General features: G+C 34.7%; 1 protein-coding gene across 1 annotated transcript in view; it reads left to right on the plus strand.

Annotated features, from left to right (window-relative positions):
* LOC120339593 (uncharacterized) overlaps positions 1–22,247 on the plus strand; it is a 69,074-nt gene that overhangs the window by 39,057 nt on the left and 7,770 nt on the right. Inside the window, exons 15-17 of the mRNA XM_078116074.1 lie at positions 2,257–2,421; positions 9,454–9,615; positions 13,010–13,171. Of these exons, the coding sequence (XP_077972200.1) occupies positions 2,257–2,421; positions 9,454–9,615; positions 13,010–13,171 (489 nt within the window). The remainder of the gene's footprint in view (positions 1–2,256; positions 2,422–9,453; positions 9,616–13,009; positions 13,172–22,247) is intronic.

The following is a 22,247-nucleotide window of genomic DNA, read 5'->3' on the forward strand; positions in this document are numbered from 1 at the left end:
ATTTTCGCAGCGGCAAAACGAATCAACATTCTTGTGAAAAATTAATTATTCGTTTCTCGTTAAGGTTAAAGTCATCCAACTTCACTCGATAAATCAACACTCAATAAGACCAATATATTAAACAAAAAGATACACATTTTATTATAAAATTTCTGATGTAAGTATCGCTACTTGCACATAAGCTATTTTAACAAACTGACAGAACTACAATACAAATTATACTACAGAAACTTGCACTATTTTTTGCGGTACATGTCATGATATTAAAATATGCGTATCGCCAATTTTCAACAAGGTGTACATTGCCAAAATAATATTAAAAAATATACTACATGCATGGAATGAAGGATAACGGCGTATATCAAGTTTACAAGAACATCTAATAATCTGGAGTGTATAAAATAATATATTATCTATTTGACTCTTGCCGCAGGTCTACTCGCATACCGTTTTTCAATAATTTTATTTGTCTTTTCTTTTGCGTGAATATTTAGCCTTAAATTGAGAAATGTTTCAAAACTTTAAAAGCGATATTGTGGCAAGATGGGAAGTTATATTCCAAGCAACTTTATCTGTCAGAAAAGTAACAGGCGAACATATATTAAGAAAGGCATTAATATTATCGCGAAATATAGTTTATAGTTACATACTATACATACAAAAATACGATTGATTTTTTGGATGGGTGGCATAAATATTGGGTAAGGTAAAACTATCAATTTTCAAATATTTATCATGTGTGTAAGACCTAAGAAGAGTTGGAAACGATTGTGGGCATTCATCGGGATTGACACTTTCCTTAGAAACAAACAAACAATTTGAACTCCGTGTCTTTATAGGGTTCCCCCGGAAACATCAACGCTAATTTTTCACTGTTGGATATCGATAAAATTACAATTAAGTTTTTTCAACGAAAACGGAGAAGACATGATGGCGTCGCTAAATCATCTAGTAAATATTTTACATTTTCCGAAGCAAAAGAATCGAAACATCCTGCCAATAATAAGTTGCTAAGAGCTGCAACACCAGTCGCAGCGGCTGGTTTTTAAATTTTGTACTTTATAATGTACATGCTTTGATGAAATTCATTAGGCCGCACAATGTGCTAGCCATGAGATTGTTTACATTCTATAAATTTTGGAGCAATTGTTGCAACAGTTCGTTGAATTAAGAAAAATTTTCCTGTAAATATGCATTCCATCATCTTCTGGAATGATTAATGTAAAACGCAGACTTTAAACTTTTGGCATGGTGAGAACAGGTATCATAATACCAGTTCAAATAGTACCTGATTTAAACGTATGCATTAGGTTAATGATGTTTCACACTTGTGAAGGAAAGCGATATGTGTTTTTCAAACAGAACGTTGCTACGTAATTGCGTAACGAAGTAATTAGGGAACGTTGTTGTTTAACTCAAGTTTGCTCAGTGGACATGTCAAGAATTGGAGATCATTGAATGAAATAACTTATACAATTTTACTGGTGCACGATAAATTCTATCTAATGTCGAAAGCTATCTTTAACCTCTGCAAATGTGTCGATGTCATATTAGGTTAAAACAAGAACAAATCGAAGTTTTTGTTATTATTTCAAAAGCTTTTAAAAAAAATTCCACACTTTTCAATTTTGCAGATTTTTGTATGATAATTGCAACATTTTATCTCCATCTCATAATTATAATTAGTCTCCTAGGTTGTCTTTCAAACAATATAAAACTTATCTGCATATAATATAAGATTAGTGAGATATGAGGTTTCAAAGTTGCATACCTCACACGACATGATAAGATAACTATCACAACTTTCAAGAAACCGCACGATACCAGTATGATTCCACGAGGCAAATAGCAAAAGAAAAATGAAATTACCCGAATAAAATGCAAAACAGTAAAAAATCTTCAAACAAATTGACAAACAAGACCTTCTGACGAAGCTAAAACAAACCGACGCTACCGCGTTCCCCCGATTCGCTGGACATGAAATGGCGTACGATATGCATCATTGCACTCGGTGTCTCCACTTGGTTTATAGTCACTTTGCATAAAACAACATAAAATGCATTTCTTATTAATTATCATTGGCGCCAACTAGTGGTAGACAAAATAACACACACCAACCTAGCTTTGCCAGTTTAGCTTAAGTGGTTCACTATCCAACAATTTTTATTCATTTAATGCACTTTAAAATAGTGTGACATATAGTTTGCTCACATTTTCACCATTCTTGACAATCTTACAGTTTTTATTTTTTTTCAGTTGGATGATCTAGATATCACTTGTAACTACTACCTTGGACCTGATGGCCTAGGTGAAGTTGGATTAGTTGTTTCAAAATGTCAGGTGAAGGCATTAAAGGCTTGTAATTGCAAGCTGACAGCAGAAGGAATGAAAGCATTCAGGAAAAACACTTGCAATGCAAAGGTAAGATAGGAATTATTCCATTCACTTGGTGAGCTTGAAATTTAAATTTCGAAGTGGACAAGCTTATATAGACATTGAAGGTTCTTGCATGATTTGAAGTGATTATTGGGCGATATATCCGTCCTTATTCCCAGTTATGCTTTGCTCAGAAAAGGCTCTGCACAGTGATGAACACATTTAGGGGTGGGCAGAATGCCAGAAAACGTTACTCATTTTGGAAATTAATGGAAATATTAGAAATGCGGCAAAGAGCGTTTGATGTATCAATTCGCTATCAAGATATCATCTCACTACGCGTCTACCATTCTCGTCGAACGCATGCCCATCTCGCTTTGTTTTAGGTTGGCAGTAGCGATCTTTAAGACAAGGAATGGTAGTACTATAAGCTTGTAATGCGAATACATTCATTATTAAAGATAAAGAAAAAGCGTTGCTGGCATAATTTAGTCAAATCGAAAGGTAATTGTTGCGTTGAACATGATAATACTGTATATACAATTGTGAATTTCAGAGTAATAACCATTTATGCTATAATAGTCGTTTCGGTATTGTTATGTTGGGAAAAACTTGACGAAAACGTTGAAGAAAAAGGTAATTAACTAGGAATCAATTTTTAACCCTCTACTGTACACAGAATTCCTCAAGGCCCAATTTTTTTTTTAGAAATTTTTGAAATTTTTTTTTTTAGAGGAGTGTGTTTTAAAGATATATTGCTGAATAGAACTCTAGCACACGCTTTTAAAAAGCCATAAGTGAAGCTTTAGGGCTTAATGGTTGACAAGAAAAATAATTTTAAAAATACCCATGTCAAATAAAATGGGTCCATAGCGCCAAGAGAGTTAATAGAAATATTGAAAATTCGGCAAAAAAGCGTTTTTTTTTGTGCATGATTTCATCATAATCGCTGATTGTTTTTGTCATCGCAATCGTTTCAGTGTCAATATCCAAAAGTTGGTTTGCCAATATTTATTCCTGCCCTTTCTCTTTATTGCAAGTATTACTTCTTGCGGGTCGGACATTAAAGTTTTATATTTTTAGTACACCTGTGCATTCACATGGGCAACAGCTGTTAATTAAAGACATTAAGAACTAATTTCAAAACCCAAACTAATATTTCATTTTGATCTTTTGCGTTGGCTTTGATCTCACTTATCATCGCTTGAAAATTAACCGTCCCGGATTAAAGTGAACGGTAATATTATTAACGCACCACCGGTATTCAGATATTTATTAAGACAATAATTGACTTTTTTATGCTTTTCTATTGTGTCTGTGTATTTTTGTATTAGACAGATAAACCTTGCAAATTCGCAATTGCGTGAATCCTGAATGTTGATTTAAACGAGTGTTTAAATAAATTAGCAATCAAAAAAGAAACATCGTGCGAAAACTGCGACAACTCTTGAACTCACTTCAGTCCTCTTATTAAAAAATTATTACAATAACATTTGATGTGACACTGTCTTGTTGCTGCATTACGCTTGATAGCTTTACGACGCCAAGATTAGAAGATTTTTTAAATGTGCATCACTAATCTTAGTTCTTTGCTTGTTCTTTGTAATGTTCATTTTTGAAAATAATTGTTCGCACAAATATGTACTTCCAAACATCAAAGTGAATATTTTTGCATGGTTTCTGCATTTTGATAAAGATTTTCTTTGAAAAGATACATTCTTACAAAAATTAGGCAGTGATGAATCTCTCGAATAGAATATGAATTTTATTTCTGTGTGTTTCCATCTGTCTAATTATAATAAAACTGTTTGGATGTTTCCCCAGGCATAGACTGCCTTGTGTACTTCATGACATTGGTCATTCAGCAAGATGCAAAAATAAATGTAACAATGCCCTCTTTTGCATCCGCTCAGACACATTTCTCACTCAAATAGACTTTCAGCGTGGTCCTAAACATTACCTCAGTTTTAAGTTGAATAAGTCAATGATCATCCTAGGAGTTTCAGTTTAATTACAGTAATCAAAAATTAGTGTAGAAATAGCTGTGATAGACTAGGCTAAAAAATTTTCCGGTACTTTTAAAAAACAGATTGTTGAATGTTATGAATTAGAATGATAGTTTGAAACAAATACTTTATTTTATAAGCAACAACTCGCGAAACCACTCATAAAATAAGTACCGAAAATTTCAGAATGGTAAAGTATGGCAAAATTTTCCGGGGTCAAAGGTCGGGGAAAAGTCCATTCAGTGAAGTGGCCCGGCCAGATTACTACAGATTTCCCAATCACTGGAATAGGCAAACCTTACTGCGAAGACGAGTCCAGCAATCCTTTCGCGTGTGACGTGATTCAAACCTACGAAAGCACGCAGAGTACAGTAATCAAGGGCACGATGCGTTTTGCAAAATCACCCCCTTCGACTTTCCCACGCTCTGTATCGCTGTATTGCCCATTCCTAACTATAGCATCACATATCCATCCCTATTACTAATTATCAACTGTTAATAAGAAAATAACCTTTTCTCAGAACAAGGCTCTACATAGTGGCCACAGAGGCCCCACACAGTCAATGGGAGAGAATAGAAAGCTCAGGTTTTTCACTCTCAACTCTCAAAAGCTTTGAGCTTTAAACTTTTTATATTGCTTATTCAACTTTGGAATTAATATCAGAAATTGAATATTTGACTTTGACTTCAACATGAATGTGGCAATTTAGTGTATTTTGACATACGACTATTTATTACTTTGCAGGGCAATATTATAAGTATAAGTATAAGTTTATTTCGACTCCATAATCAGCATAACAATACATTTGACAGATAAAAATAAATAAATAAAAACTGATTATGAAATCAGGCGAGCAAACAAAACCTTAGATAAGGTTTATAACGTACAAAATATAAGATGGAAGGTTTTGCCGAGAGGAAGTGGTACGTGTTTACTCACCTAGAATTATTAAGTTATTTCACACACGCTCACATGCACCCACCAGCCACACACACACACACACAACCACTGAGAATTTATTTAAGTAAGAATAAGACGCGATAAATTTAGGGTATACTATACAGTAAACAAAAAAAAGAAATAAATAAATACAAGAAAAGAAAAAAAAAAATTTTCTGCCACACCATATTGATATTTTTGTAATGATTGCCATTGCCAAATTAATCGATCTTCTAATCGTTAATTAAGATATAAAAGGAAGATTCTATTGAAAACATATTGCCAAGCTGATTATAGTTGGAGTCAAATGCCAAGTTGCCCAACCAAAGTTGCCAGAATTGGGTGCATGAAGAGGTGGGCGAGACCATTTCATTCCCCAAATTAGAGCCTATTATTGCCAAATTATAGTCCAGATTGTAGTAAGTAATTAAAGTTACCGGTAACACTAAAATTACTATAATTAAGTAAAGTAGGATGTGGAAATAAATTGGTTACAAAGGGTGTAAGTGAGGTTTTTCATTCTTGGGTATTGATTTCAGACAAGGATATAGGAATAAGGTTGTTATTTCACAGGATATCGGAGTCTTTTTTTGATTTTTTTCTTATGTGTTTTACTTCATTTAATCACTTTGAAGTAACCTGAAAAACAAAAAATAAAACTGCGAGTAGATGTTTCAATGATTGGGTGAAGGGGAACGCTCTGAACTATTTATTACAGGCAAAAAATAATTGTTTAATTAAATGGGATGTATTGTCATTGTATAGCGATGGATAGATGATTTATGATGACATTCTGCTTGGGACAGAGAAAAATTTATCACACCATGCAAAAAACACACAAAATTTTACTATCTATACCTTGGCCAACAAGTCAACTCAAACACCATGCCTTAACATAAAATGCATGCATACATAAATGATATAAAAACCACATCCAATTACAATGACCCACAGCAAATTAAAATCTGAAGGGGAGAAACCAACATAGCTCTACTGCTCGCCTAGTTGCAATAATTAGTAACCTTGCAGGAACGATATTGTACTATCTACAACCCTTATACCACCACTCAAACATAAGACCAAGCGTGTATGATAAGGACATCACAGCTAGAAAAAGATAAAAACACGAGCGTGAAGTGATAGAATGTGTGCAGTTATTTAAAGAAAATATCATCCGGGTACGTTAGCTACCTATATATTTAAAAAAATATATATATATACTCAAGCATGTCACAATACCATTTCTTTGGTGCTGGACTAGTTCTGGCCAAGTCGTGGCAAGATATAACAATATTATTATAGCTGTTCAACATTTTCATTAAAACAATAATGTGCAAGTGTGGAGTGTCCCAAGAATTGATGAATTCAGCTTAACACGTGGTAGAACACTGTCAATAAGAGGCTTTATTTCGCTTGCTGGGGTTTTCAAAACGTCATTCTCTTCAACGGTTGCTATTGCGGTGAAAAGTTCAAACAACCTCCTTTTGCTTCTGAGTTAATGCATCTAGTGCGTCAATGTACTTTTATGATTAATATGGCGTTTTAGATAGTCATCTTCCCATTCCCATCCACGATTTGCCTTTCCCAAATCACTATCAGATGGCACTTTTCTGACAAACTTTGCAGATTATCACATTCCTTGACGCGGAAAAGCGATAAATTTCGGAAAGTTTAGCAGTTTGTTTTTTAACTTATGTATACCGGTATCACGATTGAAAATTATTATCAAACACTCCACTGTTGTATTTTGTTATTCCACTTTAAAATCAATTTTCCTATTTTAGCCATGCTTCCTGGAATAGACATTTTACTCACACACCAGATAAAGAACACAAGTATATTGGTTTTGATTAATAAACCACTCATTCTAGTAACCTGCTGAATATTAAAACACTTGGAACTTTTTTGGTAATTTCTCGTGAAACCTACTTAATATAAGCTTATGGTCACGTGTTCCACAATCTGGAGATTCAGGAGCATATATTTATATGTACAGCTCGGGTACTACGGGACCAGGCCACGCAATGATATTGAAATCGCTACAGAAAATACTTAACTTAATTACTTAATTACTTACTATACTTAATTTCTGTCAAATCCCATAAGAAATTCATTACGCATATTGTAATAGCTGGAAGTCTATCGTCAAAACGAAAGAGCCTTCAAATGGTCCCATGGAAATGAGAGAGAAGCACACTCTATTTAGATATCTCTGTGGATAGAACGAGCATTCCGGTTAAGCGTTTATAAATAATGTATAACATATAAAATATGATCCACCCTTTGAAAACGAAATGTTTCAATTGCGCAAGAATGAGATTTTACTGCGCAGATATTCTGGTGGTACTGCGCAATTGCGCAGTTGCACAGCTCAGAGGGAACTTTGGTTCCCACTAATATGAATTTAAATAATGGTTAAAGATATTGCTTGAGGTGGTTGAAATATTTTTTAATGGGGAGGTGCCAGTAAGTCAAAAAAGTCTGAAATCCCATTAAAATAGGGAAAGTTTAAAAGTACTCCAGATATAGCTGTTGGGGTGAAAGTTCAGGCATGACCGAATGAACTACAGGATCACATATTCATCCCTATTGCCCAACACAGCCCATAGGGAAGAAGAGAAAGCTTTGTGATCAGCCATCCTTGACTTTGATAAAGGCTGATTTTACTGTTGCAGGCAAATACATAGGGGGCTCAACTCTAAATATTGAGCTTTTTAATCAATTAAGAATTAATAAGAAGATTTAAATATTGCTGAAAAGAATAATGGAACGTTGTAAAAGATGGAATGTGAAAAAATAATTATATGCTCAGGAGCTGGAGCCATTAAAAATCTTTGTAGATCCAACTTAAGCTATATTTCCCAACTCATGCTCCCCAACACTCTTGAAACCATAGTTTACTGAGAGAAAGAGAGAGATTTAATAATTTGTCAACCAAAAAAATTGCAGTCATCAATACAGTAAAAAAGTAGCAACAATAAAATTGTTTTGGTATGGACAGGAGGGAGCGATACGACCATGCGGTCATCGAGGTCAACTCCCACCTATTTCGCTTGTATGAATAAGATTCGAATTTTAAGATGACTTAATGAAAAAGTTAGACCAGTAAAATTTTTAAAAACTTTAGGAACAAAAAATAATATAAATGTAAACAGATTATACCTAATAATGAATTGGGACTCAATATAACCTGAACGGGTAAGAATAATAAGGTGAAAAATGAAGTCAACATGAGATATAGTTGGAAACTTAGTTGCACTAATAATATCAGTCGGCTTTAAACTATAATAAATAATTCTTTATGTAAACATTTTAAATATATGTATAAAGAAAAATATATAAATACAGCGGATCAAGCGCTTCAAACAACATGGCGAAAATTTGCAACCAAGCTAAGAAGTTATTGAAACTTAGTAATATAACTAACTTCTTTATCATTGAAATTAAAATAAAAAAATACTTTTCACAAAATTTATATACAATCAAAAAGAAAAGGATACAGGGGATCAGTGTAAGGGGCATTTTGGACTTTAATCCTTAGCCTTATTAGCATTGTCAAATGTTTGAAGATTCCACCAGAATATCAAAAACAGGATAGGATTTACATATTTATCCTGGGGGAGGGGAAAGCCGACTGCATGAGAAACAGGTCAGCTCTTCTCTCACCATACCATGTCCTTGATGCACAGTAACGGAATTTAATATCTATTGTAAAAAAAGTACTTTCAACTATGAGGTACATGTTTGATGAATATCAGACCAGAATTTGGACATTGCTATAGTTTTCAATAGGTCATGATATAGATAATTCGACTCTTGGAAAAATAAGTAGCGTCAGGTCTCTGATATTCTGAGACAAATGTAGCAGTGAAATTTAAGAAAATATAGTTTTAATGAAATATTAATGTCGCCGATTAGTGGCAGACATAATAACATCTGCTAACCTGACTCAGGCGATTTTATTGATATATCTAAACATGCCAACTTTTTAGCTTAGGTCCTACAGCTTACCATTTAACGATTTTTTTTCGTTTTATGCAGTTGCAACAAGAAACTTCAGAATATTGCATTTTACAATTCGGCTCACGTTCCCACCATGCTGAATAATCATACAGCTCTTATTTATTTTAGTTGGGTGTACTAGAAGTCAGTAGCAACACCCTTGGACCTGTTTGCTTTGGTGAAGTTGGATTAGTTGTTACACATTGTCAGGTGAAGGCATTAAAGGCTTTCTTATGTGGTATTACAGCAGAAGGAATGAAAGCATTCAGGGAAAACACTCGCAATGCAAAGGTAAGATGGGAATTATTTGATTCATTTGTTGAGCTTAAATAGTAAATGAAGTAAGGTTGCATAGGGAAAACTTATATGGAGATTGGAGGTATTTGCATGATTTAAATCGTTTGATGATACAGTCATCACTATTACCAAGTTATGCTATGTATAAGTCAGAACCAGTATCACAGAAATTCTGGTCATTGACTCGTGTCAAATGTTTGAAGTCTAGAAAGGAATTGTCCCAAATTCATCTTGACTCACCTGGACCAAATGATTCGACTCGAGTAACCGTCAGAAAAAAACAATAGTGATTCCACTTGATTTGGGATTCATTTGACTAGAACATACTGTGACTCGACTTGTGTTGGACTGGGGAACTATGCTTGACCAATTTGGAATTTAACTTATTGTTTTTGAAATATGACTCAAGATTTCTGCTGAACAATGCATATTGATACATTACATAAAAATTCAAAAATCATAAATATATTTGTTTTCAATGAGCTCTACCATGATTTGATAAGCAAGGAAAAAATGAATTGTTTCCATATTTGGGCAGATCAGATACTTTTTTGTTTTGCGGTGTTGCATTGTCTATACAATTTATGGCATGCTTGGTAAGGGAAGTGAAACCAAGCTCTTCGACTTCGGATAAGAAGCATGCTTGAGAAATGAGACTGGGCTCGTTTGTTTGCCACATCGTGCCAATCTCATTGCGTGGAATAGGGGAACACGAAAGGTTAAATGAATAAACAAAGATAGATTAAAATGTGTTACAGTGTTCCCACTGATAAAAATGTAAATAATACCAAAAGTGGAAAGGTGGATAGAATATTTTTGAATGGGAAGGTGTGATTAAGTCTAAAAAAGCTTATTAAAATGGGAATGGTTCAAAATTATTCAAGATACAGCTAGTGGTGCAGAAAGTTCGAGCATGATTGAATGTACTACGGGAACACATATCCATACCTATTCCTAACTATCAACAGTTTATAAATTGACTCTTTCTCAAGAACAAGGCTCTGTATAGTGGCCACAGAGGTCAATGGTATTACACAGCCCATGGGAAAAAATTAAAAGCTCAGTGGTCAGCCTTTTTTGACTTTGATGAAATTGATAAAAATGTCTCTCATTCTTGAAACTAAGTTTTAAACTTTTTATTATACCAATTTAACTTTAGAATTAATATCAGAAATTGAATATTGCTGAGGAGGATAGATTGTATTATTTGTATGGAGCAGTATAAAACTGAATATGAATGTGAAACAATAATTATATGGTCAAAGCTGGAGTCACTGAAATTTATTGCAGATTTGGTTCCAGCTATATTTCCTGGCTTCATGGTTCAACTCCGGCTTCCCAACTCTCTTGGAAGCATTGTTCATTACATGATTAAATCTTCAGTCACTATACCAGGGGTCATCAACCTTTTCGAAGCCGAGGGCTACTCTCTGGGTTCCGCTTAAGTTAAGGGTTCGATGCACACCTTCAGTCACTATACAAGTGATTACCAACTATCGTGTTGCAGCACGTTATTGTGCCACAAAACGATTTTGGTGTGCCACAAATAGATTTCAATTTCGAATTTATTTCAAGTGATTCCTATTTTTAATCCCTTGTCCGCAAGAATTACTCATGGCTCTTGCTAACAAACAGAAGCAAGAAGTCGTATTTGTGTATTGTTTCAATTCTCATTTTTGCGTAAAGCGCACCAACACGGTTTCCTAAAGTTGTAAATGTCAAATAAGGTAACAAAATATTGTGCGGAATTTTACAAAGGAATATTTGACTGGTAGAAATGCCATCATTGCCAATTTATTGAATCATCATTTAAACTCTAAATAACATTCAGAATTCACGCAATGATTACCTTGTTTGCATACACAATTAGGTACGAAAATAAACCAGGCACAATAGAAAAGTAAAATCATAAGAATGTCAACTATCGTCTTCGTAGATATCCGCATCAGAAATGGTAATATTTTTAGCTTAAAATTGGGACAGGTAATTTACAAACGGTAGGAAGAAAGATCCAAGCTGGCGCGGAAGATAAAAAACAGAATAAAACCCCGGATTAACTCTTCATTAGATGTATTTAACACATGTCGCCGATATATATGCATAGTTCTCCAAGGAATGTGAAGTCAAACTTCGAGTTCGCCGTTGTGTAATAATTGGTCCTTGCATAAAAGAGGACGAGCAGAAATAACTCACCAACATGTCTAGTGTCCTGGATACGTGTTGTATATATACTAAAAATACCCGATATTTGACAATTCGTTGAAAATATTCGAATTATTAGATATTAGATTCAATAAAAATGTTCTATTCTGCCATCCTTTGCGATATCTAATTACGCCAGTAATCTGGCAAAACTGTCCAAACACTGATGCAATGAAACTTAATCAAATCTTCATTAAATTTAGTAAATTACACCAATTCACGAAAGAGTGGTTGAATTAATTAACGATTATTTCATATATCGAACACAAAAACAGTAACCATTTTCGAATAGTTTCTCCGGTCTGAAAAGTCGAATAAGCGTTTCGACATAGTAAATGCTATAGTCATTACCATCAATTTATGCTTGGGCCTTGCTAAAAATTCATAACATGAAAAGATAAGTCCAGCGGTTTAGTGTTTTTAGCGATGATAATGATAATGATGATGGAGTCATTGGAATTTCTTGTAGATCCAACTCAAGCTATATTTCCCAACTCATGCTCCCCACCACTCTAGAAACCATAGTTCACTGCATGAGAAATAGGCCAGCTCTTCTCTCACCATACCATGTCCTTGATGCACAGTAACGGAATCTAATATTTATGGTGAACCTCAATTACTTTTAACTATGAGGTGCATTTTTGATGAATATCAGACCAGAAATTGGACATTGATATAGTTTTCAATTGGTCATTATATTGATGCCTAGACATCTAGAAAATTTGAAATCCATTGCATTAAATTTAGTTTTCAAATGACTTTAGGATCGATAGATTTTTACTCTTTCTTGTTTCCCACAATGTATACTCACAAAGACATTAAATTAAACTTTTACCAAAGCTTGATTTAGCATCCAACTTGTTTATTCAGAACTTTAGATTGTAGAGTGAATTTTAATTGATACTGATGAGTGAATAATTACCAGTAGTATCAGGTCTCTAACAATCTGATACAAAACGTAATATTCAAAGTTGATGAAATGTATTCCTAATAGATTTTTAATGAGATCAATTAGCGGCGGACAAAATAACACACACCAACCTAGCTCAGGCAGTTTAGCTATAGTGTTTGTATGGTTCACCATCTCACAATTTTCATTCATTTCATGCACTTTGGAACGATGTGACATTTAGTTTGGTCACATTCCCACCATGTCAAATAATCTTAAAGTTCTTATTTATTTCAGTTTTATGAACTAGATATCAGTTGCAATCATCTTGAACCTGCTGGTTGGGCTGAAGTTGGATTAGTTGTTGCACAATGTCAGGTAAAGGTATTCAAGGCTGAGATGTGCAATCTGACAGCAGAAGAAATGAAAGCATTCAGGGAAAACACTTTCAATGCAAAAGTAAGATGAAAATTATTTTATTCACTTGTTGAGAGTAAAAGAAGTAAAGTTGGATTGGAAATAGCTTATAGTATGGAGGTTCATGCATGATTCAAAGGAATTAATGGCGATGTATTCACGTACTATAACTCGGATTGACTTTTGACTCAACTTGAATTGGGATTTGAACATTCCTTAGAAATAGGACTTAGCTCGTGCAGAACTGGGAAACTTCAAATACTGATAATAAAAATTTGATTTTACTGGATGTAATATTTTCAAGATTTAAAACAAGGCTTTTGAGTTGTTCCCACACTATCCCAACATTCCATGCATGCTAATACATGATCTAAATTGATGAAAATTTAAAGACCATACATTTATTTAATACCGGTAATCATTATTAAACTAATTTTTTTTCTAGCCACTAATTGGGGAGTATTCAGTCTATAGGCCTGATAGAGCTTGAAATGTCGGTTGTGGCAGCCACAAATGCATGCTTCCTCTTTAAATGGTTAGCAAGTTTCTGGTGGTGTTTTGATACGCAAATTTCTTCTTGCAAACAGAGCCCACGGTGTAAAACGTGCCATTTTCCTCCAGTGGGGCATGGATGGGCAACTTCTCTAGTCGGTGGGCTAGATGTGGGAAAATGAAGTCCGCGTCGGGCCGGATTATTACATGAATAGTATTCAATATCTTCATCACATATTTATTCGCTAATTCAGGAAAAAAAATTATAAATCGTTCAATGCTCAACCCTCTCTGTCAACTTTACGTTTCTTGGGATATTCTATGGTTAATAAAACTTAATATAAAAACTAATTTCTAAATTATATTTATATTTAGAATTTAAATATAACTGATAACAGTAGTGGGGAATGTTTACAACGCTCTCTGCTTTGACCTCATATTGTTTGTTCAGCGTGTCAGGGATGGCCAATTCGAATATCTCGTCATTCGAATATTGGAATTAGCGTTTATAAGAATATCGGATATTCGTGTGACGTCACACATTTTCGACGCTGCTTTCAAGACGTTTTCGTTGAATGAAAACATTCTCGATAGAAACTTGCGCGCAATTGAATTGCTTTATCAGCGGATGTATTATTTAGGCCGTAAACGACTTTACGTTTGTGTTATTTTCTCTAAAACGTAAATTTTCCACAGATTTGTTCCACGATAACGATGACAATTATTTTATTTTTGTACCTGTACGGAATTGTGAATCAGGTGAATAGGTTCATCGGCGGCTAGTTTCTAAAGAAAACGCAAATTTTTTTATTGAAAAGCAGCAATTTAAAATACTGAAAATAAAACCGTAAAAAAATATTATGTTTTATTGAAGCCCGTGACAGTTTAAAAACGCTTTTCTAGGCAGTGAAAATCACTAAATTTTCACAATATGTTTGGTCCATGTTTAGAAACATATCGTCACTAATTGAGGGCGGGATTTGCCTAATTATCCATTACTTTGATTAAAATGCCGTCGAAAATTTTTGTGTCAACATTGTACAAGGTTTAAAATGCGACTTTCACCGGGTTGTGAGAATGTATATAATATAATTAATCTAAAGAATATTCCATCAATTTTTATTGTGCTGAAATAAATAAATTTTACAGAGATTTTACGGCAGATTCATGGATTTTTTGAACGGTTTTATCTTAAAAAAAATCGGAGTGGCAGCATTTTGATTGAGCGGAGTCAGTGTTACACATCTCAAATTTGCCGAATTCATAAAATACAGATCAAAACAATATATAATCGGGAAGTTAACACGCATTTTTATATTTATGTCCGCGGATTGCCATGGTATATTAGAGTGGTAAGGATTTTATTTTGTCAACGCAACCGCAGGTCAAATTGAAAACAATTAAATTAATAAAGCAAGAAGTCATTTTAAATGACTGGTAGGTAGTAGAATACTAGGCTCAAATATTAGAATTTGTATAGGCATAATGAATATTCCATTGTTGTTGCTTGCTTCAGTTGCCTTTATTGCCAATGCATTTTATTACTCTCAGAAAATATACACAATCATCTGATTACACAAGTAGTATTTTTGTCAAAAGACTCGACTATTATCATAATACCATGTTACCAATGATAGAAAGCGTCAGACAACTCCTTGACTATCTTTTCATAGGGTCATTTGTACTAAGTGTACAATTTAATAAACTGACTGTGTCACAAGTTGCCATTATTTTCATTGATAGCTATTAACTATCAATAACTTTGTGTACATATACTGTTGGTTTGTGGCTTTATTCTGATATTTCTATTGAAGCTTATTCTCTATTTTACTGGGCTTTAATAAACTAAAACAAAAATGTGATATTTTCGATTTCAGAATGTATTCGGAATTCCAGATTCGAAAACATTATTTCAGAATGCATTCGGAATAGTTTAGTATTCGGAAATGGCCATCCCTGGCAACGGTGCTATCGCAATTGTTTGTTCACTAAGGCATGGGTTCCCAAACTTTTTTTTTGCGCCCCCAATTTTCATAAAATTAAAGCCTACAGATACTCGTACCCCACAACTAGAAACTTGGAGAAACTTCAAAAATCAGTAGGCTACTGTATATCAGTTTAATAACCTCAATGGGAACAATGTACCTGCATATTGACTCCAAGTGGACGTTGACGGTGAACATTCTCCCAAAAATTATTTGAACGAATCTGGCAATGCGCTAAAAAACGTGGAAACCTTAGAAGCTTTTGTAACACATGGCATCGTGTAAAAATCTCTTAGATCAGAATCATAACAGTTCTTTGGCAAAACATAGATGGACTTAATAAAATGTGGTAGATCATAAGGATGCGTACAATACTTTGGAAATAGTAAGATCGCTTCTAAATAAGCATAAATTTAAAATCCTATATCTTATTATATTCAGTTCAATGTTATCATATTACAGATTGGTCCATTATTAATTCGAAAGTAAAACAGAGCATGAAAGTAAAATAGGGAAAAACATGTACGGAATCACATCTTTTAAGTGTCTTTTATTATGATAGAACTCATTGTGGTTTTGTGTTTGACTTCTCGGAACGCTTCAAAATTATGTATGAAACGTCTAAATACGTAATACTGCAATACAAAAATGTTCACTTTTATGTAGAGACGATGTGAACAAAAGACGTAGCCAACCCGTAAAATTTAGACACATGCGCCAATTAACAAAGCGTTTTTTCAACTGATCGAAACCTAAAGTGTAATTACTCGGCCAAGACCCCACCTGGCAATCAATACCATGCTTGCCGAACACCTAATTAAGGGTCAATTGCCAAATAAAGCAACTTTGCTTTTTATATTCGACAACCAAGCGGCTACACTAATACAAAATAACGAACCAACATAATTTCTTGCAGCCTGGCAAAAATCAGATTCTCTTACTAGCGGGTCAACTACTGGGATGAAACCTAATATAAAAATTTATGAAAAATAAAATATTATTGGCGCTCGTAACTCTCACTTAATTACATTTAAAATTCGAAGTTACGCACTTTTACAACCACTGCACTGAGGCAATTGTTTCTTTCCCCAGCTCGCAAAAAATACTTCAGTATCCAATCTTTGCTTTAACCTTTTATTGCGCGGCGGTGTGGCTCAACGGGCTAAGTGTTAGGAATACGCTCGTCACCGCACCTCTAATTACTCTGCGTGGGTTCGCAGGTTTGAATCCCATGCAGGGATGGTTATGTGCGAGAGGATTGCTGGACTCCTCGCCGTTGTTGGGTGGTTCACGTAACCGCTGGTCGGTTACGGCTTCCTCCACCACCAAGTCCATGCTTCCGAAAAACAAACAATATAACTAATCCCATAGCCGACTTGGAATGGTAACCGGACGAGAGGCCGTGGTTCGCCATATGGATAAGCCCTCTTATCGGCTTTCCTCTCCTCTGGGATAAATATGTAAATCCTATCCTATCCTTTGTTTAACAAGTGTGCTAACGCAATGGACCTTTCTCTAAGCATCGACTTCCTTGTTTACTTCGTGACATTGGCCAATAAGCAAGATGCAAAAAGTGACGTAGCAATGCTCCCTTTTCGCATCCTCTCAGACACTTTTCTCACTCAGACAGATTTTCAGGCGTGGTCATAAACATTATCTCGTTTTCGCATTTTCGAACTCTTTTTGTTAGTTTTCAGTTGTGTTTCGTAAATTTAAATATGAATCAGATAATTCAAAGATCACTCTATCTTCCTAAGAGTTTTAATTTAATTGCAGTAATAAAAAATTCGTGTAGAAATAACTGAGATAGACTAGGCCAGTGGTTCCCAAACTTTTTGAAAAAAATTCCATGACGGACCCCTTGCAATTTTTTTAATGATTCCCGCCTTGTGCATTAAAACAAAACATTAAAAGATAACAACAAAAATCAATGCACCGTATAGTGAAGCAAACAAAAGAATATAAGACTCAACTCTTATAACATGTATGACATCCACTCTGTTTCGATATTTGGTAAACATGCAAAAGGGCACCACCAGCTACAGCTCTGCAGTTAGTAAACCTGTGGTGGCAGGAATTGAACTCTCTCTGTGATATCACAGGCACACAGCTCTGTGACATCACAATGGGAAGCGTGATTGAAGTGAAGAATCAGTGTCTCCAGCGTTGATTGCAAAGCAGCAAATGGCGACGAATGTGTATTTGCAAATTTGGGCACTTAATTTTGGTATTATCAAGCTGTTAGCCATATTACGGATTTGTTTCGCGGACCCTTCGAAAGTGCTTCACGGACCCCAAAAGGTCCGCGGACCCTAGTTTGGGAAACACTGGACTAGGCCAAAATTCTTTACCGGTACTAAAAAACATATTGTTGTATGCGATGAATCATATTGATGGTTTGGAACACATACCCCATTTTACAAGTGCCAACTCGCGAAACCACTCTTAAAATAAGCCCCGACAATTTTGCAATGGTAAAGTATAAGAAGACTTTTTCGGGGGTCAGAAGTCGGGGAAAGGTCCATTGTTTGTTACTAAGACAATTGTTTATTTCTCCAGCTCGCACTGACAGTGCGGTGAGCTTAGAACGATTGGCAACTTTCAGGAATGATGCGTCGGACCACATTATAGAGTGTGGTTGGATACAGTCGGCGGGCCGGTCAAAATATCGTCGCGGGCAGGACGTGTCCTGCGGGCCGTATGTTGCCCACTCCTGCAGTGGGGTTTAACAGACGTCGGTCGCCTCCCCTGTTTTCTAATGTTGGGTTTCAACTTCCTATTATTGTTATTCATCTATCAGTTTATGAAATCTACGTTTGAAATAGAAAAACAAACTACCGTACTCCATTACTAATGCCAGCAATGGCTGTATGAAGCGACCTCAACAGCCGGAGCTTGATTGCAACCACAATAAACTAAACTTGTGACACAGTAGAATAGTTGATAAGGTGATTTTTTAACAATTAATCGATTTTAATGCTGGATACCATGACGTGAATCTTGCGACGCGGAGAAGTATTGTTTCAATCAAGTTTTTTTAATCTGAATTACAATTATTTTTTAAAAATTGCTTCGAATTGAAATTCTGAGACTTATATTCTTATAAATAACTACGGTACATCTTTGACTAAAACAATTGACAATTTAAACAAAAACAGTACTGTGAAAATAGAAACCGCTTCTAGTGACTTTTCAGTCTTCCTTATCCTCCTATTACTGGCTAATATATATTGAAAAAATCAAAAGCGATGATTGAGGGTGTCTTGGCATACTATGTGTATTTCCTAAGGGTCCCATGGTTGGCTAAGACTCTCCTTCAAAACGCTACTTTTTAAATTTTCCTACTTAAAATATTAGTGAAAATAATAGGTATGCCTTAATAATTGTGTGCAAACTTCTCATAACTTCTCGTGCGAGGTTAGATAACCGAGAAAAATAGGCACAAGATGACGTTCATTGTCTGAGCATTGCTTCGCTTGTGTTATATATGCACTTTAGTGACATCACACTGACCCTGCATCCAATAAATTCTCAGCGGGTGTACTTTGGTACTTTCGGCGCTCTCACAATAATAATAATTTAATGCTGTTTCTTATCTATTTTTGTATTCCACAGTTTACTATGGAAGTCCATGGCTGCTACGAGCATTCAAATGTCATGCCGTATTATGGTAAATGAATTGTGTTCAACTCAACTCGCGTTTTTTTTTTACTCCCAGCAAAATAAAAGCATTATTACTCCAAAATATGACAGCAAGTAACCCTATAGAGTTTTGGTGTCTTAAAAATTTGATCGAACGTATCTTATATTGATTATCTTATATATCTGGGGGGAAAGTCAATCCAGACAATAATCTAAAAGGGTATATTATATGCACAAATGATCGTTTTAACTTCAGTGACTATGGCGCAATCTCCAACTGAGCCTAATGTGTGCTGTACGAAATTTTGGCCTGATACAGTGTCTAAAATAAGGTTTAATAATATGTCACAGGACTTTCAAACCAAATTTTTTTGTTTTATTTTTAGTATTTTATTATTACGATTTTCAGTTCTAGTATTTACTTCCGATTTCTTTTCAGTCGAAAGTTTTTTTCTCATTGGTCATACTGTTCCACGCGGGAAAAAACTAATTATCGTCGTCCTGATGTCACAAGAATTATAGCTTACTTGCATAATACTGATGTTCACAGCCTGAAAACTATGTCACACTGACGACTATAACCACTATAAGCGACTTTTTCAGTCTTCCGAAAACCTGTCTATGACTGGCTAATAAATATAGATAAGCACAAATCGTAGGCGATGATTGAGGGTCTCTTGGCACACTAGGTGGTCTTCCTGATGGGGTTCCCTTTATATCGGGTCGCCAAATTTTGTCTGAAATTTTTGATAGTACCTGCTGTAAATACCTAGGTTTTAAGCGCGCACTATTTTCCAGTATTTATTATAAGGAGAGAAATTTCCTCTTGGGGTCCCAAATCTAAAAGTTCTTGTTGTATATTGCAGTGAATAATCCTCCACACTTGATTCCTGAGTGGAGTCTCAATAGAATTGGCACAAAAACCAATTATGAGATGATGTATCCATCCCTATTCCTGAAATATGCTTTTCATAGGAAAGAATTGTTTATTCTTTGCTCAGAACAAGGCTCTACATAGTCAGTGATTACACATTGTAAAATTCAAAACCAGTATTGGAGAGATTCCAGTTATTGGCTTGAGTCACCTTTTTAAAAAACTAGAAGTGTTTCGTATCAAGTAATTTTTGATTTGACAGTCAGAAGATAATTATGTGCAAGCCTTCGATATAAATAATATGATTTACATTTACAATGTTGATTAGTGTTGCATTTAAATAATCAAAACTTCATTAGCTAGGAAAAGTCCGTGCCGATGCCCAAATAATGTTGTATAACTGAATTCCAGTTCGATTTAAAAAAAACATTGGCCAATATATACACCCATTGTTGTTTATGAACTCTAACTCTACAATAACTAGGATTGACTTATGACTTGACACAGGATTTAAAGTTTAACATCTGTTGAGAATCTGTTAAACAGTCCAATACCAAGTAATGCTCAAATCATTTTAGTGTTTATAGAAATATTGAATTTGACTCTCGCCGAAAATATCCCGGCTGGAATATTTCACAATCATTATTATATATTTTATCATAGCCTGTGAAGCCACAGCAATAAAACCAGAAGAGTTTTGAATATAACTAAGTATAAGCATGAATCATAGCATTCCTTGCAATTTACAGTGCATAAAATAGCGCTTGAATATTATGTAGTATCTATCGTGAATTTTATTGTTATTCCAGACCAGTGTCTTTGATGATAGTAGGGTTTAATTTATGAACAAAAATGAAAGCATACCAGCCGACAAGAAACATTTAAAACAGCGCCGACTTGAATTCCATTATACAAATTAGGTGATAAAAAAAAACCATCAAATTATCGACCTATCTCCATTTTATCATGTCTGGCTATTGTCTTGACCTCACAGAATATATCTATGATTAATTCGAGAAGGAAGAGCATGTCTGCTTTGCCTTATTAGACCTGAAAATAGCCTTTGATACCGTTATTCATAGAGCAAGATAGCTATATTTCTTTTAAATTGTGTTTATATTTTAAATTGTGTATGTAGAATTTATATTTTTCAGCATGAGGAAAAAATAAATTACTGATTACTGCATACTCTTTCGCAAACTTAGTCATTATGTAATTTGTGGTTGCGCGCATGCCCTCACCAAAGACTATCTGCAGGGCAGACTCCAATTTGTCGAAGTTCACTAAGTAAGAGTAATCCAAGGATCTTACTTTTTATAAAAGATATCTCACATTGCTCTGATTTGATGATTAAATTATTTGCGGATGACACTGGTTTTCCAGTAGTTCTAAATCTTCATTGAATCTCCAAAAACATGTCAAACATGTAATTGGATACTATGTAACAGGATCATCATAAGTCTAAGTAGTCTACGTAAAGAGTAATTGCAAATACAACAAAACTCCTTCAGACATCAAACTCAATAGAATCAAGCTCAAGTCTGTATCTTCATATAAATATCTAGGTTTGAACATAGATTGTCATCTACAGTGGGACATATGAAGTGCGAAAAATACTTTCACATTCGGTAGGCATCATGAGCAAACTCCAACTTTACACAGACAGAAACAAGCTGAAGATAGTCTATTATTCTCTCTTTCAAACATATATCCAATATGCAGTTGTTGCATGGGGATCAGCCTCCAAGTCTAAATTAAATCCTATTAAAGTTTTACAGAACAGGGCTGTTAAAATTCTCTATAGGCCTACCGCTCAAATTGACATGAATATCACGTATCATGAGACTGGTCTTTTGGTCTAAATTAAATCCTATTAAAGTTTTACAGAACAGGGCTGTTAAAATTCTCTATAGGCCTACCGCTCAAATTGACATGAATATCACGTATCATGAAACTGGTCTTTTGAAGTATACCAATATTTATCATCTAGAAATTTGTAAATTGATGCACCAATTCCACAATTGTTGCCTTCCAAATGCATTCAATAACTACGTTGTCAAGCAAAGCAGTGTTCACAATTATACCACTAGATCAGATCTGCATCATCACTCCATGTGCCCCGCCA

This window comes from Styela clava, chromosome 9, assembly GCF_964204865.1.
Source record: "Styela clava chromosome 9, kaStyClav1.hap1.2, whole genome shotgun sequence".
Lineage (NCBI taxonomy): Eukaryota > Metazoa > Chordata > Ascidiacea > Stolidobranchia > Styelidae > Styela > Styela clava.